The sequence below is a fragment of the Phoenix dactylifera genome, unplaced genomic scaffold (genome assembly GCF_009389715.1).
Source record: "Phoenix dactylifera cultivar Barhee BC4 unplaced genomic scaffold, palm_55x_up_171113_PBpolish2nd_filt_p 000490F, whole genome shotgun sequence".
Lineage (NCBI taxonomy): Eukaryota > Viridiplantae > Streptophyta > Magnoliopsida > Arecales > Arecaceae > Phoenix > Phoenix dactylifera.
In genome coordinates, this window is record NW_024067910.1 from 307,316 (window position 1) to 325,999 (window position 18,684).

The 18,684-nt window shown below is 40.7% G+C and overlaps 1 protein-coding gene across 1 annotated transcript in view; it reads right to left on the reverse strand.

Annotated features, from left to right (window-relative positions):
* The window catches only part of LOC103698126 (callose synthase 5-like), a 41,967-nt gene that overhangs the window by 15,473 nt on the left and 7,810 nt on the right, over nucleotides 1-18,684 (reverse strand). Inside the window, exons 16-21 of the mRNA XM_039119132.1 lie at nucleotides 15,874-16,208; nucleotides 6,480-6,532; nucleotides 6,331-6,391; nucleotides 6,138-6,219; nucleotides 6,003-6,052; nucleotides 5,789-5,875 (exon numbers count right to left, since the gene is read on the reverse strand). Coding sequence (XP_038975060.1) covers nucleotides 5,789-5,875; nucleotides 6,003-6,052; nucleotides 6,138-6,219; nucleotides 6,331-6,391; nucleotides 6,480-6,532; nucleotides 15,874-16,208 — 668 coding nt within the window. The remainder of the gene's footprint in view (nucleotides 1-5,788; nucleotides 5,876-6,002; nucleotides 6,053-6,137; nucleotides 6,220-6,330; nucleotides 6,392-6,479; nucleotides 6,533-15,873; nucleotides 16,209-18,684) is intronic.

Genomic DNA, 18,684 nt, shown 5'->3' on the forward strand with positions numbered 1-18,684 from the left:
TCTTGCTTACCTGCTAGATGCAAGTCCCTACCTATTTGGTAGTTCCACCGCCGCTCAATGATGTCGATGTACTCCTAGGCATGGGCTAGATCTGCCTCCATGATCTGAGACTTTGCCCTCTCCATACATCTTGCTATCCATGGTCCAAAGCACTTCATACAATGGTCTGATAGCCTTTACTACCGCAGTGGCCCGTCACCAAATTTTCGATAGTGCTCCCTTCAATGCTGTGCTGGGCATATCTACATTTCTGCACTCGAGACTGACAAACTTCTAGCATAGGGCTACTTTCTTCTCAAAAAGGCTATCAAGTGCAACATAGTTGGTGAAAAATTGTGTGACTTCTGATCTCAAAATCTTTTTTTTGCATATCTCCTCATTAGCGAAAGGATCCATGTATGATTATAAATATATCTGGTGATTGTTTGGGCTGTCTCCACTGTCTGTTGCACCCTATGAACCTTAGCAATGTCCATCAACATGAGGTCGATACAATGTGCAACACATGGGGTCCAGAAAATATGTGGTCGCCGCTTCAACAAGACCTCCCCGACGGCCTTATATTGTGGCCCATTATTAGTAATGACTTGCATGACATTCTCTTCTCCTACCTGATCAATCACTTTCTCATTAAGTTTGAGGATGTACGCGGTGTCATGCACGTGATCAGAAGCATCAACCGGCCTGTGAAAAAAGTCTTGGTATCGTAGTATGTCAGAAATTTGATGATACTCCGCCTGGTAGGACCGGTCCAACCACACACATCACAGTCAGCATATGTGTGGGCCACTTGCTCTTGTAGGAGGCAATCCATTTCTCTATATCCTCCTTATTACTGTCAAGAAGCTCACCGTAGATGTCCTTCGGGCCTACAATATCTACATAGGGACCGGCAACCTATATGGCAGACCTGTAGTACGTATTGTCTGTCACATTCAATGAGATGTGTCTAAAGTGGAATAAAGATCCAATAGCTCGCCACTTATCATTCTTCTTATCCTTCTTTAGCATTGAGTGACCCCCTGCTGCTTCTCCCTGCTGCTTCGAATCTCTACTAGAGAAAGCATGTGGATCTAAATCATGGATTGCTGCTCCTGGTGGAATCTCTCTGGATGACTTTTTTTTGCTATCAAAAGCTCTCAGCATAGATGCAATCCAGCCACCGCCTTTGTTGATGGCTTGCCTGACTGAGGTGGTCCTTCTGAACTCTAGATTTGCCCTACTACTCACAAAACCGGAGCCCAACTCATAATACGAGGGCCCAAATCGAGCCCTATACCTGATCACCTTATCATGCTGCCATTGATCATACAGGCTCGCCTGCATGGCAACCTGGATTTGTCTCCTCGTCATCTGGAGAAGACAGTTTCTCTAACTTTCTGAAGTGATAGAAAGATGGCTCTGCCGCTCGGCGTTCCACCTTTGCATTTTTATTGGTAGCACTTTTCTTCACTGCTCTGAAATCAGCAAAGAACTTCATTAGCTGCTGAACCTCTTGTGGGCATTTGCGACACATAGATATGTCGAGATAACCACCAGCTAAGTGCTGCTTCAATCTGGTTACCTCTTTCTTAAACTCTGTGTTACACCAGTTGCACTACCAATGGTGCCGACCAAATAGCATTTGCCCATGCTCCAAGCCAATATCACGCTCTGGGTCCTTTTTCTTGATGGCTTCATCCTGCTGGTTTATCAAGTACGCCAGTTTATCTCATACTCTTATCTTTTATTTTTATTTATTTATATATTTTTAAAAAATTTTAATTTTAAAAATATTTATATATCATAATTTTAGAAAACTATGATTTTTACATCAGAAATTACTTCTAAATTATGTAATACATATTACTAATTTTTCGTAATTTTTGGTATTAATTATTAATTTTTTAAATTTAGAAATAATTTTTAAATATTAATATTTTAAAAAATTAATTTTAGCTTAGATCTATGTACAATCCAATAAAGGATGCTATATATATTTTTTTAATCCCTCGGGCATGTATCAAATACTATTTATTTCTTAATTTTCTTCAAATTTAGGCCTAGGCTACTATGCGCATGATCGCATTAAAATTTGATGAATGTACACCAAATTTTTATAGAGAGTAGCTTGCATGCCCCTAAATACATTTCTAATTTTATATTTTTTTATTTTTATTTATTTTTAAAAAATTTATCCTTTTTAATCCAAAAATAAATTTTTAATTTTTAAAAATTATATATAATCTGAAAATTAAAAATTTTTATGTCAACGTATACATCATCCATAGATATACAACATATAAAAAAATCAAACCCAAATCGAAAAATTTGGTATGATCTCCTCTTATTTTGTAATTTTTGAGCTATTTTTTCAAGCCCCGCCTTCCAAAAAAAAGAAAGAAGATAGGAAATAGAAAGCACACCTTATTTAGCCTTGGCTCTGTATGGAATCACCATTGGAAAGGCCTTCTCGGGCCTTCCCAAACGCCGCTAAAGGGGCTTTTAAAGCCCCCAACTATGCCACTGCGTGCCATAGTGGCCGCACCAAGTCGATATCGAATCGATCAGAACCGACCGGTTCCGGCTAGTTTTGATCAGAAAAGGATTGGTTCCGGCCCCAATAGGTCGGTTCGGTATTGTCTGAAACGGACGGTACGTCCCAGTTCGGAAGACCATGCTTATTGGGCCTTCATTAAGGCCCAAATTTATGGCCAGCTCCCCTTGTTTTAATAAAAATTGATGCCCCACCACATAGAGGTGGGTGGTCCCTTCTTCCTTGTGTCTCATGTCATCTCTCTTCTCCCCTTCTCTTTCTTTTCTCCCTTTTTCTTCTAAGATTCTATCTTTCATTCTTTTTTGATGTTCCCTTGACCTGAAATCTGTTACAATGTATCAGAACCAGGTTAGATCATATGTTTCGCTGCCTGAAAAGAAAAAGTGAGGATGAAAACCTAGCTGCGAATGAAGTACTCTGTCTGTAAGAGTGTTTCTTCTTGTAGTTTTTGGGATGTGGAAACAGGATGTGGAAACAGGCAGTGGGAATCCCACTATCTGTTTGTAGCAGTGCCCTCAAACAAAGCACGTGATGATGTGGAAACAGGATTGTTCAGGAGCTGATGGTGTTCTATTTCATGTCAGGCTCTGTCAAGGAGTAATTCTACATCTATCATGTCATCCCAGGATTGCTGGATGCTGGAAAGAGCCCACATTTTGTTCTTAATTGAGTGTATTATAGGATGCTGTTCGACAGATCTTTGATGTGAATTACTTGCATTGTAATTATTTGCAACATAATGCAGATCAGGCCAGTGGTATCTCAGTCCAGTGTCAGGTTTGAAATACTTGCACTGAATTACTTGCAATGGTTTGAAACTTTGAATTACATGCATTGTAATTCAGTTCAGGTTAGTTATTTATAACAGGGAATATTTAGTTTACTTTATTTATACCAGGGGTTATAATTTGATTGTAATTTAGCTCATAGTGTCTCTCTTTGTTTGAACAGGAGCAATCTCTAAATGTCATTGTAGGATAACACATGTTCTTACAAGTGTTGATGCATAATATTGTCCGTATAAAATTGGATTCATTACAATACAACTATGCTATAACATTGTGTGACTCTGATTTATAAATAGCATAGTTCAAATTGTGAACATAATTATGGCAAAACTATCACCAAAATGATGCCACCATTTCAATTCATTTCACTGATACACTGTCCATTGACTTAACCTGAAAACAAGCCAGACATTTCCTTTTGTCAATTCAACATTTTCAAACAGCCTAATATTTAAGCTAACCTAACATTTTGAATAACCTCACATGTCAAATAAACAAGGCTTGCAGACTTGGTACCGGATACTGTACCAGTACCCGACCGGTAGGTACACTCTATACCGGCTATCAATATGATACATACCCCTCAGTATTGACACTTGAAACAGAGGGTGTACCAAGTCTCAGAACCTATTGGCACGGTATGGTGTGGTAGGCCCCATACCGAATACTATAACCCAGCATCACAAACTTTGCAAAGAACTAAAGAGATGCATTTCCCACTGCCTCCTCATATGAAGCTACTTAAAACAAGCCTTTGATAGTCATTCTGGCATCCCAATTCCCCTTATCACACTCCATTGCCAAGAGGCCACTGTGATCACCCAGGAAGCAAGAAAGAACAATGCAAAACACTTATTTCTGGCTTCGCAGACCCAATTTCATTCTCTAGCTTTCTGTTCTTCTAGATTACCTTGTTGATGAGTCCTACATGGAGAGGTTGGAGGATCATGTCACTTCAAAAAGCCACACTCTGTTTGTCTGCAGCCAAAATTGATATGAGGGAAGGAAAATCAATGGGGTTCAAGCAAGCACCTTACATCATCCATCATGCACCCACAGAAGTTTCGTCCAAGGTTAGCACTAGTCCAAAAGGTCCTCAATGGAGCTCTCTTTCCAAAGATAAAGTATAGGAAGGGGTTGAGCAGAGAAAGGTCGGAGCCTTGGCAGGGACTTTTGCCAAAACTTTGATATGATGGCATGATCTCTTTACTTTGGGTTGACTCTTTCTATCCCCTTCTATCTTTCTCAATCTAGTTCTGGACTTCTTCAAGGTTCCTCACTTTGGGACGAAGTCCTGGTTACTCACTTCAGGTTGAACACGACATAATTGGAGAAGAGGATCACATGAGGGGCATGTGGTTCACTTTCCTTTAAGCACCAAAATGGCCCCCTCAGTAATTAGGGACTAGGGGAATTTTGGGAACAAGGGTGCCTATCAGCCATCACATGGTGGTCACATGATAGGTTACACCCAACAACGCTTGAGGGTTGTGAATGATTGAATCATATTGCAACTAAAAAATAGCATCACATGTTAATTGAAAAACCATGTAAATTCTTTCTTAAGCAAACTGATTTTTGCATGGTTTATTTTGAATGATGCTCTTTATTGCTACTCTAATTTGATTTTTATATTTAGTTTGTATTACTCTTCTATATTTAATTTGTATCACCTATCTCGAAAGACATGCCTCACATGAGCCATCAAGTTGACTTGGCTTGAGGAAACTTTTGGAGTAGGTATGTCAAGTCCGAGCATACAGTTTCCATGCTTGATCCAATTTCCAACCTATACCCTCTAAAAAGCAACTATTACTGATCATCCTTATATGAAGAATGACCTAACCAAGTTTTGCAATCTAGGTACCAGACCCCATACCAAGACTCGATATGCCTTTGGTTTGGTACCAATATGATACGATATGCTCGGTACAGGGCATACAACGAACGTTGGACCTAACTATATCCCATATTATTTTCATCCAGTTATGTGGCTTTTCAGCAGTAGTTTGTGTAACACTGCTAAAGTAAGTAACTTCTAAAGAGATTTTACTGCTTTCTACAAACAACCCATGGGCCTTAAGAAGATCACATCATGGGTGAGGGAGTAACTTAGACTAGGGCATGAATGATCACATCACTTGGTTTACTATTCGGATGCACAGCTTACTGCTTCTTGCCTCATGTACTTTCCAAAGTCACAAAATTATAATATGGCACATCCTTTCTCCTCTTTCAGATTTGCCAGATGACTCATGCATGCAGAGAGCATGCAAGTTAGGAACCAGATGACAATTGTCTTTTATATGAAGAATGCTTCTAGCGTCAGATTACAGATTTAATGGACATTATGCTTCACACACGGAAAATTAAAAGCCTCAAGCTCACCTATTTTGTGAAAATTAAAAGGTGCGAGCAGATACTCTACTTATGGTAATATAATTACTTTCCAATCTCTCTTTACCTCACCGAGTCGTCCGAGTGCTCCAGAAACACCACCATACAAAGTAGAGAATACTGCATACCATATTTGAGTGTCCATAAAATAAACCTGCATAAATCTTGAGCAGCTCATATACATTTCTTCATTGAGGGTTGACATATTGCTTTCCCATCAAAACTAAAACAAAGATGATATACCATAACAATTCAATAGGTAGATGCAGTCATGAAATTACCAAGATCACAGGGGCCCAGAGTGAGATAACAGCTCCAATGTTCTTTTGAGCTGTGTGGATAAGAAAATCAGTACCATTAATAATTCCTAATCTGAGAGAAGTTGAATCAACTTTAGAAAAAAAAGATACAGATACCATTAGGGAAAAATTCATGCCACGCATACTGAACATTATGAACATTAAGTATATCTTTTGTTGGCTTGACGAGAGGTTTTATCTGTAAGAACACAAGACATTTAATAAGCAAAAAAAATATGAACAGTGAATTTAGAACTGCTTAACATAATGATCTCTAATGGAGTGTATGCTCAAAAGGTGGAAAAACTACCTGGACATAATAGCTGAATGCAAATTTGGAACCCAACAGCAACATCCAGAACAAAGTATACCTAAAAAGAAAAGACGCCAATAGCAGAACCGAAAAGAGATTAAAAACTCATAATAACATTAAGAATTTAATTTCCCACAGAAACTCACTTGAAAAGGGCAAATTGACTTTCATGCATGCCCCGTCCAATATAAATTCGTGGCTGCAAATTAATAGTGCATCAATGCATTTAGCAAGTGCTATTGAGACAGCTAAATATTTAGAGCAAAAAGGCAGAATTTAAAGAAGAAAAGAATTTAGAGAACGCAGAAGAAAAGACAATCATGACATCAATGGTATATGATGCAACAAAGGCAGAATTTAAGTTCATCTTAATTGTTGTGAATGGGGAATTGAGCTTAGTGTTCCCAGTAGTCACCCTTTGGCTTTTCTAGTTCTCCTCTTTCATTCTTTGTCTTTTTTAAAAATCCAACCATGAAATATTTTTTTAAGCACCTAAGGAGGAATAGGCTATTATTGAACAAACCAATAAGTTCTGACAAAGATGGAAACTATCAGATCTCATATGCATCATCATAAAGGCAATAACTTATCCTTCACATTTTCCCCAGAAATTTGAATAATTTTTCTTCTATTCATAGGAGAAAAAGGCATTCTCTCTCTGCCCTTTCTCATCTATATCAGATTCTCAATAATACTGTCCAAAGAAAGCTAGGAGGCATCTGAAAGATTCAAAGTGATTTATAATATCGTTGTGCTTGTTCATGCATGTAGATGTGCATAGTTATATATGAAAATTGCGTTCTTTGCATATGACCCTTCCTATATAGACAAATTGCATAGAAGGATGACCTCTTCCTCTATGGATAGATTTCATAAAAAGATCTCTCTTTTACATATTTGCTGATCAAAACCTTCCTTTTCTTGGAAATTCCCCAATACGACTGCAAGTTAACCTTATATCAGCTGCAATAGAATATTTATTGGGTTTCTTCCTATCGTTCTATGCCTCTTTTTGACTTTGTCATCATCATATTCAAGCTCCTTGCCACCACCATTGTTAGAACTGCAATCCTGACTCTATATCAAATTCAGAGGCCACAATGTTGAGGAGCAGTGTAGCTATCTTGCTAGAAGATCTAAAGGGCTGTGTGAGGGGAGGAACAGAAATAATGCAGTACAATATAGCTAATAGAAAGCTTACCTGGGGTCTTATAATGAAATTTCAGAGATGAGGGAGGTCTTGATCAACAAATATAAAATATGATATCCAACAGCAAAGCAAGGTTTAAAATATCAGTCTTTACAACATGTACACATTGATAAGTACTGTAATGATCCCTTGGCAATATAAGGAGGCATGAATTCAGGAAAGGACCATCCAAACCATACCTGATGACCTGAACTACTAGAACTGACCCAAGATTGAGAGGTTGGAGCAAATTGAGGTCCCTTTGCACCAAACCAAGACCAAATTGGTTTTAAACCACGTGGTACCGTGAGATTACTAAAACAACCCTTTTGGCTTTTACAATTGTTCACTACCATTTGAAGGCGGGGATGAACCAAGGATCGCCGAACTGGTACCGATAGGCGTACTGGTCGACCACTAGACCGGTTCGGTATCAAATCGGACCGAACCGAGCCGATACCACTGGTTCAACCTGGTTCACGCATCCAAAAGCCCAAAAAAATTTGGAATCAGTGGGAAACGATCGATTCACACCGGTTCCTAGCTGGTTTCGGCCGGTACAAGCCAGTTCTGGTCGGTACCAGTCGGTACCGTTTTTTAATGTCGAACCGGACCGATTCGGTACGGGATGAGTCGGCCAGGCCTGTTCAGCATTCCTTGGGATGAACCAAGGGAGAAGGGTTGATTGCCTAGAGAGATCAACTTTTGAAGAAACTTCAATTTTTGATCATTCTATCTAGTTAAATTGTCTCACTCTTTCCCTTTTCACCTTATTTCTTCAATGATCCGAGTGAAAATTTATGATTAATTGAAAAGATAACCACTGAAAAATTTTGTCAAATAAGAATTACATGTTGATTGATCATCGATTTATGTGTTAGAGCATGAATCTAGGATCAAAATTTTTTCATTTTATTTATTTTTATTATATTTTAATTTTAAAAATAATTTTTAAATAATTTTACAAAAATATGAAAAATAAAAATATTTATGTCAACATGCACATCCTCCATAGATCTATAACATATAAAAAAATTATGCCCCAATCGAAAAATTTGGCATGATTTTCTCTTATTTTACAATTTTTGAGCTATTTTCTCTAAGCCCCTTAAAAAAAAATTAAAGGAAAGAAAACCATACCTTAATTAGCCTTCGCGGGATTTTTTTTAGAAAGACAAAAACGTTCTCTCACCTCCTCAATTTTTTTCCCTCCTGAAGCAATTTTGGGAAGGCCGAGACCATTCGGCTTTTATGGCCGAACGAGCGAGAGGAAGAGAAGACAACACGTGTGCGCTGCCGGCCACTTTGGCCCATAACCATGGTCTGCTGAACCGACCTGTACCGGTCGGCTCAGCCCGTACCGGACCGGTACCGACTGGCACCGGTCCGGTACAGGGGTATAAAACGGTTCCGACCCAATATGAGTCGGAACCGTTCAGTTGGAGCTTCGTACCGGTGCGAACCGGCTCAGTTCGCACCGGTACATGTTCAAACCGATGCGAACCGAGCGGTTCGCACCGGTATGAGCTCGAACCGGTGCGAACCGAGCCGGTTCGCTGCTGAAAATTAGTGCCAGCGCTGTGGCACTTTGAAAGTGCCACACTGGGGCACTTTCAAAGTGCCACTTTGTGCGGCACTTCGAAAGTACCGCACTGTGGCAAAATGTGGCACTTTTCAAAGTGCCACAGTGCCTCAACGGTTGGCTATAAAAGCCGACCGAATGCTAAAGCCAAATCCACCAGTTTAGGTAAAGGAAAGGAGAGAAAGGAGGAGGAAAATAAGACAAAGGCAAAGACAAAGGCGTGAAAAAAAATTAGAAGGGTCGGAGAGCGTCGTTTTTCTTGAAGAAAAATCCAACAAAAACTAAATAAGGTAAAATTTCTTTCCCCTACATTGCTTTTTTAATATTTCATCTAAATTGCTTAAAAAAAATAAGTCAAAAATTGCCAAAAAATAGGAAATGATTCAATAATTCTATTTCGTCTTGAATTTTTTATATGTCGTCGATATATGGACGATGTTAATGGTGACATTAATTTTTGTTTTTCCAGAATTTATATAATTTATAATTTAATTAAAAAATTTAAAAATTAATTTTTAATTAAAAAATAGAAATTGAAACAAATTAATGTGGTCGTAGGAATGGAGCCATCAAGGAGAGGGCAACCCCAAGAGCATAATATTGGCTAGGAGCATGGAAAGATGCTCAGTGAACGATACCAGTTTCAGTGCAATTATTGCCACAAGTGCTTCAAGGAGGAGGGGTAACCAGATTAAAGCAGCATTTAGCCGGTAATTCTCGTGAGATATCTGCATGCTCGGAGTGCCCACCGAGCACCCGTCAGCTGATGAGAAAAAACCTCGCTGAGATCAAAGCAGCCAAGGAGAGGGCTGCCAAGCAGACAGCGGAGGTGGAACGCCAAGCTGCAGAAGCACCTTCCTATCACTTGATGGAGTCACAGGAGGTCGAGGGTCCAGATGAGGAGGAGGCACAGATTCAGGCTGCCATGCGGGCTTGTCTGGATGATCGGTGGCAGCAGGAGGAGGTGGCAAGGCATCGGGCTCGATTTGGGCCCTCGTTTTTCGAGTCGGGCGCCGGTTCTGGTGGAAACAGACAAGATCCAAAGTTTCAAAGGACAACCTCAGTCAGGAAGGGCGAGGACAGAGGACGTAGCCGGATTGCATCTATCCTGGGTGGTTTTGATGGCCGAAAGTAGTCTTCCGGAGGGATTCCACCAGGTGCGTCAATCCATGATGTAGATCTGCATGCCTTCCCCAGGAGAGATTCGAAGCAGCAAAGAGTAGACACAATGTGGAAGAAGGAGAAGAAGAAGGATATGTGGCGAGCTATTGGATCCTGGTTCCACTTTAGCCACATTCCAGCGAATGCTGCAGACAATACATACTACAAGTCTGGCATTTCTGCCATACAGTTTGCCGGTCCCGGTGTTGATCCTCCAGGCCCAAAGGACATCTACGTTGAGCTTCTTGACAACAATAAGGAGGAGCTACAGAATTGGATTGGCTCATATAAGAGCAAGTGGCCCATATATGGGCTCACTTTGATGTGTGATGGTTGGACCGGTCCGACAAAGCGGGCCATCATCAACTTTCTGATATACTGTGATACGAAGACCTTCTTCCACAAGTCAGTTGATGCTTCGGATAAGGTGCACAACGCCTCATACATCCTCAGACTTATGGAGGAGGTGATTGAACAGATTGGAGAGGAGAATATCGTGCAGGTCGTCACTGATAACGGGCCACAATATAAGTTGGCCGGGCAGGTCTTGATGGAGCGGCGACCCTAAATTTTCTGGACCCCATGTGCTGCACATTGCATCGACCTCATCCTGATGGACATTGAAAAGATCCGTAGGGTACAACATACGGTGGAGATAGCCCAACGCATCACCAGGTATATTTATAGCCATACTTGGGTTCTTTCATTAATGAGAAAGTATGCAGAGGGAGAAATTCTTAGACCAGGAGTCACACGGTTTGCTACGAATTACATTGCACTTGATAGCCTTATCGAGAAGAAAGGAGCCCTACGTCAGATGTTTGTCAGTTCCGAGTGGCAGGAAAGTAGATATGCCCAGGCCGGCACTGAAGGAAGCAGGATGGAAGACTTGGTAAGCAGGTAGTCATTCTGGCAGCGGGCCAATGCGATAATCAAGGCTATCAAACCATTATATAAAGTGTTGCGGGCCGTGGATAGCGAGAGGTATCCCCAGATGGGCTTTTTGTATCACATGATGGAGAAGGCAAAGGCTCAGATCATGGAGGCAGATGTAGCCCATGCCCAGGAGTACATCGACATCATTGAGCGGCAGTGGGGAGCCCAAATGGGTAGAAAATTGCATCTAGCAGATAAGCGATAATATTGATAATTATACTGATTGATATATTTGTATAATTATACTAAGATGGTGTCATCTATGTGCAGCATACTATCTGAATCCCCGGTTTCAGTACGAGAGTGGAATTGGTATGGATGATGAACTTCTTCATGCTCTGCGTAATGTTATTTATAAAATGAAGCCTGATCCAGAAGTCACCGCATCATGTATAGAAGAGGTAACTATGATTTAGTAGCATATGTAAATATATCGGATCTTATATTATTGACATACTACAACAAGCTTCTTTCTACAGACCAAATTATTTAAAGAGGGCAGCCACAGTTTTGGACAGCGACCAGCTGTCGTAAGCAAGACAACTATGAATCCAGGTACATTACAAATCTGCAAGACATTTTTGCATCTGAATTATCTTCAACTATGAGGCCATCATATATGTAAAATGTAATTATCTTCAATATTTTTGTAGCTGAATGGTGGATTCATTTTGACGGATCCGCAAAAAATCTTAAGCGGATAGTTATCCGGATCCTCTCCCAAACGGTCTCCTCGAGTGGCTGTGAGCGCAACTGGTCCACCTTCGGCCTCATCCACAGCAAATAGAGGAACCGTTTGACACAAAAGTGCCTCAACGACCTAGTTTATGTGCACTACAATCTGCGGTTGAGGCTAAAATGCATTCAGGAGGAAGTGGAGCTCAAGTATGCAGATCCCATCTATAAAACTTTTACAAATGATGATGATAATCCTATGCTCGACTGGCTTGCGGCCCAGCAGCAGGAGCCCGAGCTTGATGAGCCAGGATCGCCTCGACGACCAGCCAGCATTATAGCCACCGAGGTTATGGTCGATCCACAGCAATGGGCTGAGTGCGACATTTCACGCACTCCTACAGCTGATATGACGTGGCTAGAGGGGAGCCAGTCACCGTATGATTGGTACGACGCTCCCATTCAAAGAGATGATCCTCTCATGCGAGGACGAGGACACTCTAGTACCCAGTCGACTCGATCAGGAGGGCATCAATCCCAGCAAAAGGAAAGGAAAGGGCCCCAATGGAGAGTGTCAAGGAGGAGACTTGGACCAGCAGTGATGAAGGTTCTAGTGGTGATGGATCTACTAACCATGGAGGAAGTGGAGGACAGTATGGTACTACTTATGAGACAGTCGGAGGAAGGTTTTCGATACACCGGTGAGTCTCAGTTTACGCATGCTACACAAGATATGGACCACAGTAGGTCATCTGATATAGGCCGGTCGGATACCATTACATATCGAAGAAGAGCTCCTTGAGGTCGTTCAAGAGGTCAGGATGCAGCTACAGATGACCTCCCATGTGGAGTCGGATCCATTGATGTATCAAGTTCCGAGTTTTTCTATTATCCGCGGCCTCAGGCAGCCTATGGATATGATGCATCGGAGTCATCTTCCGGTGGCTACTACCCTGCGCTGCCCGGAGGGTCTTACGGGTCGGATTTTGGTGCCGGCATATTCGGATGGGCCCCTTATCAAGACACCTCTCAGAGCCAGAGTTTCAGCGAGAGATCCGAGAGTTCTTATGACCCAACCAGGGCCGGCCCGAGCCCTAGGCGACCGAGGCGGTCGCCTAAGGCCTCGGGCCAATGGAAGGCCTCCGGGAGCAGAAGCTGGCTACGAGTCTTCCCCCTTGATGGAAGGGAGGTGGAGGGTTTCCTGGCCTGCAGAGGGGCAATTGGGAAAGTTGGGGACAGTAGTTTTGTTTTGGGTGGAGAGAGAGAGAGAGAGGAGGGATTTGGTTGGCTTGATACACGCCTGAAGCCACTCTTATCTTTCATCCCTTCTCTTTTTTGGTTTTGGTCTTGGTTTTCCTTCCCTCACAAGTCATTACTCCTGATCCAGCTGGGCCATCAGGAAGAAAGATAGGGTGATTGGAGATGGACTTCTTGGAGGGTGGAGATTCTTTTAATTTTCTCCTCTCGGTTTCTTCTCCCCTCTTGGGTGGTAGAGAGAGAAAAGGAGGGAGGGGGTTGAATGGCTGCTGTGCTGTGATGTTGCAGTTGCAGCTTTGGTGCTCACTTGAAGGGGGAGATGGTCTTTAGCAAAAGAAAAGGAGGGTAGAGAAAGAGAAGGTGGGAGGGGGGGTTGAATGGCTGCTGCGCCGTGATGTTGCAGTGGCTGCTTGGGTACTCACTTGAAGGGGAGATGGTGGGATGGGACTTTTATTAATTAGATGGAGTGAATTTTCCATAATGACCCTACTTTCTCTTATAGAGAGGTCCCTTTCTGAACAAATTCTTTGACCGTGAAGCGCCATGGGATGACCTTTTCCTATTCTGCTCTTGCTTCACATGGTAAACAGTATTGCCAAGAACAGTTTCATGGGCCTTTTTTTTAAAATATTTTTTTTTAATATTTTCATTCAAGAATTATATTAAACTGAAGAGACTTTTTGTCCACCTTTATTAGATTCATGCATCTTTGTTGAAATAGTGTACTTGACAACAATCTATTTCCATAACATTTTTTTAAGTATTTTATATTTATTAAAAAATTTATTATTTAAAAAAAAGAGGTCCCATTTACTGAATTCGCCTTAGGCCTCCAAATGTATTGGGCCGCCCCTGGACCCAACGCGCATTCCTCGAGGATTGAGCATACAAGACTACAATGCCGCTTGGTTAAAGGGATGGGTTGATCTGCCTCCATATTATGCTGATGATCCAGATATTGACAAGAAGCATCGCTACTCGATCCGATTTTAGATATCCGAGAGTGCTTTAAATGTATGTAATTGATTGTATCTTAATTTGAAAATATTTTATGTTCTTCATCTCATTATTTGAATCATTTGGAAGTAATAAGTTGCATCATCTAGTTTTAACCTTAAACCTAAACATAAAAACATCAAAAAAATATCCAAAAGTGAAAGAACTCCAAAAAAAAAAAACGACGATGGGGTCGAAACCAGGCTGAATGTGCCCTATCGGTACGGTATCGGTTCGGCTCGGTTCGGCACCGTACCGTTACTGAAGCCGACCGGTACGTCGGTACGATCGGTACCGCGAACCTTGCCCACAACGCTGTGCATTGTGGTCAAATAGGCCACAGCACGCGGCGCTGTGGCATAATCAAGCCGTACCGGTGCGAACCGATCCGGTTCGCACCCGTACGCCTCCGTATCGATCGATTTCGGCTCTAGAGGAGCCGAAACCATTTTTCACTACGGTACCGTACCAATCAGAGGCCGGACCGGTACAGTACGTGCTGAATCGGTTGGTACAGTACGTGCTAAATCGGCCGGTACAGTACGTGCTGAACCAGCCGGTACGGGCCGGTTCAACATACCATGGTTGGAACCCAACCTTACACCTAAAAATTGTCAATCCAAAAAACATAAAGAAGGCTATAACAAGGGTTTATGTGTTAGAGCATGAATCTAGGATCAAAATCAATGTTTTTCAGGTTTTATATTGGAACCCAACCTTACACCTAAAAATTGTCAATCCAAAAAACATAAAGAAGGCTATACCAAGGGCTTAGCAACCATATTCATGTGCATCCACTGATAATTTATCAATATAATCCTCAACTTATGACATAACATATCCAACCCTGGTTGGTACATCCTCATACCTCGATAATTCGAACCTTGCTATAGAGAAAGTGGTTATGTGCAAAAAATCCAAGAAAGAATCTATTTAGTGTGCTAATTGCAAATATTTTGACAAATTTTCATATCTTTCAATGCTACTGTATGCCAAATTTAAGCATATACAATATGATATATTGATATGCATATTGTAGCAACAGTTAATCTGCAAGAACACAATATGCATTCTTTAGTCCTTAGGCAAGACCATTAATCATTGTCAAATAGATGGGTAAACATATATAAAACAATTCTATAGGAGGTGGAAACAATACAGAGCAAGCCCAAGATAGATGATAAACCAAGAAAGACCAAGGTTACAATCAAGCACATTTTTTGGCTTGTGCCTTGTAGGGCACACAAGGAACCAACTCAAAATAACCTGTTCATACGAAACAAAAGGATGCTATTAGGAGGAATGCTAGGATTTGGTACAAAGAGCATGTTTGATCAGGAGGGTAGCAGAATGATGAAAAAGAAATATTAGAGACAAGCAAGATGCAAACTACAGCATTTAGGAGAAAAGAACTATAATTAGGAGTTTAAACTATTCAGACCATTCTTGTATCTTGACATCATATTTATGTGGATTATGATATTCGTTTTTAAAATTAATTTATTCAAGGAAGAAATCAACTCTTTATTGGCAAGGTGAAAAATGACACCAATGCAACATTGATAGAAAACATTAATGGAGTCATCAAGCAATTCTCGATCCTAAACTTAATGCATGTTGTTTCTGAATAATCTTTTTAATTTTCTATTCTATATGAACCAAGCTGAACTTCTTTCATTGATTAGTTATTATGAAGATTTTTTCAATTATAATAAAAACAAGCTTTGAGATGACGAGATGGTACCTGAGACCACCATAGAAGTAACCTGACGGTATGCCAATCCGACTTTTCTATCCATCCTCGAATCATTGGAAATATAAACAAAATTCCTGCTAGTAAATTTGGAAGCATGTATAGCATGACAGCCATGACATATAAAGGTCGTAAGCCTTTCACTTCAGGAAGCCACTTATCCAGATATTTCACTGGAATACTGATTTCTGGCCAGGATTGAATATAGAAAAGAGGAAGGGCTATGGTCCATGCAAGACTAACTAGTATCTTGAGAACATTTCTCAGTGCATCAGTAAATTTCCATCTACAGTAGCCTGGAAAGTTCAAAACAAGGTCCAAAACACCTACCAACAACATAGGACAAGAAAAATTTAATCCAAGTAGTCAGGTGTTTCAATGCCAGAAAGCGAAGATTACTAATTTAAAGAGCAAAGCAATTTGTATATTAAGTTCTGAAGTCTACCTACCAGAGCATTCTGCGTCAGCACATTAACCATATATCAAGCATTAGAAACATAGAATTTTCATGAGATTATGTCAAGCATGCAACAAAAAAAGAGGCTAATTTTTGTTTCTGGAAAAGAAATCTCCTGCAATGTTTATTAGAAAAATAATATACAGAAAACCAAATGGTTAGAAACAGTTGGTTAGAAACAGATTGATTGTTTACCAGAATAGTTTGACTGATTGTTCCTCTCCTTCTCTCTCAATTCTTCTCTCCCTCTCTCCTAATCTCTTGATTCTCCTTACCCTCGCTCACCTTATTTCTTGATTCTCCTATCCCGATCTTACATTGCCTCTTCCATCTCTCGATACTCTATGAGAACAATGTCAAAGCAATGACGGCTCCACGATGATGACACTGACTAGGGCTAGAGTTTCGCAATAATGATGATGCGTCTAGGGTTAGGGTACCATCATTGCTATCGATAAGGTATGCCTCCCCCCCCTCTCTCTCCTTCTCCCTCTCTCTCCCACTCCCTCTCCCTTCTCTTAATTCCAATATGCCTCGGCTCGATACAATACATAGTCAAGGTCTGCCGTACCAGCCGGTACGTACTGGTACCGTCCTGAATCGGTACCGGATCAACGTGGAATCCGATACCGGGAGCTTATCATTGAAGAACCGGTACAGGATCGGTACGGGCCGGTACGAGACTAGTACGAAACCGGTAAGGGCCGATACGAGATCGGTATGCGGATTCCCAAAACTCGGCCATTCAACGGGACCGATATGGGGCCGGTACGGACCGGTACCGTACCGGTACCACCCACCACCAATACGCCGACCGATATCAGTACGGCGGACCTTGATACATACCAATACCATACCGGAGCGGTTGTCGGATGGTAAGACCCCTAGTATTGGTTCGGCACTAGCAAATATTATTTAGTTTTTTTTCTCAAAAGATAAGGGGTATCAATGCTTAAATTTTTTTCTTACGATAATTCTATGTAAAATCTTATATAACACAAAAATTGAAGTTTTAAATACAAAGAAAAACTTAAGCATATATTCCATGTTGAGTTTGCAATAAGATCTGCAATCTCGGTATCGGGTACTATAATGGTATGTTACTGATTCAGTAAAGTATGGATCAATATAGTATGGTATGCAACTCGTACTGAGATAAACCGCGATCTCTTTTACTCACTTTTTATCAAGGCAATATCGGATGGTACAGGTTGGTACAGGCCCTTTACAAACCTAAATAGTGTTTTTGTTCCAGTTCTGACCTGGTACGGTATGGCATGCCCCGTATTAGGTGGTTCGAGGCGATAGGACAAACATTGGTCTGTAAAGATATGCAAATACAGCTGGTACATTGTTTTCATTTCTTGCTTGTATATACTGTTGAGTATATGGTTTGCATTACTCTACATGCCTTATGCAACTATATACAACAATAACAAATAAGCCAAATAAGATCAGGAAAATTCTATACAAGTTCATCAATTAATGACAATACGTAATTACATATTATTGTTTTCCAGCAATTGTTTTGCTCATCTTTAAATCACTTAACATCAACAAGACAAGTTAGAAAATTGATAATTGTCAGAAAATGAACATCTAACCAAGATTTTGAATTTCAGGCACCTCCTAATCTTTCGATAGAATCGGACACCTTGCTGGCCCACCCTATCCCGGTGGCCGTCTCAGTCGAGCATACATCTCTCTCCCCTTCTTCCTTCCTTTCTTTCTTTCTTTGTTTGTTTCTTTTCCTTTTTTTTATTTTCTTTTGTTTTCCTTCCTTTCCTTTTCTTCTCCTTTCGTTTATTTTCTTTTTCTTCATCTTTCTTTCCTTTCTATTTTTCCTTTCTTTTTTCTTTTCTCCCTTTCTTCCTATCCTCTTTCATCTTCTTTCCATGCTTGGATGGGTTTTAGAGTCCCATCCCCACCCAAATTCCCATTTTCTCACAAGAATGGGACGGGACATCTGGGCATGATCATAGGGACACCAATCATCCCACCAGGGTTTAAAACCATGCACATAACCATATCCAGACGTTTAATACAAGGTTTCTTCCCATCTATGCCCTATGCTATCTCTTGAAAAATATCCAGATGATTAACCTTAAATGGTGTCTAGAAAAAGAAAATATCTATTAGAATTCATTCTTCTATGATAGTTCAATAGTAAGGCATCATGGTGCAAGACCAAGAATGTATCCACATTTAGGTGTCAAACTATATATAAGTGCAGACAAAAGCACAACTAGGGCAGATGTAACAATCCAAAGTAAACATAGGAAGCCATCAGATAGTTATAGTTAATAGCACAGTATTGTTGATCGTTAAAAAATCGTTAGCAATGA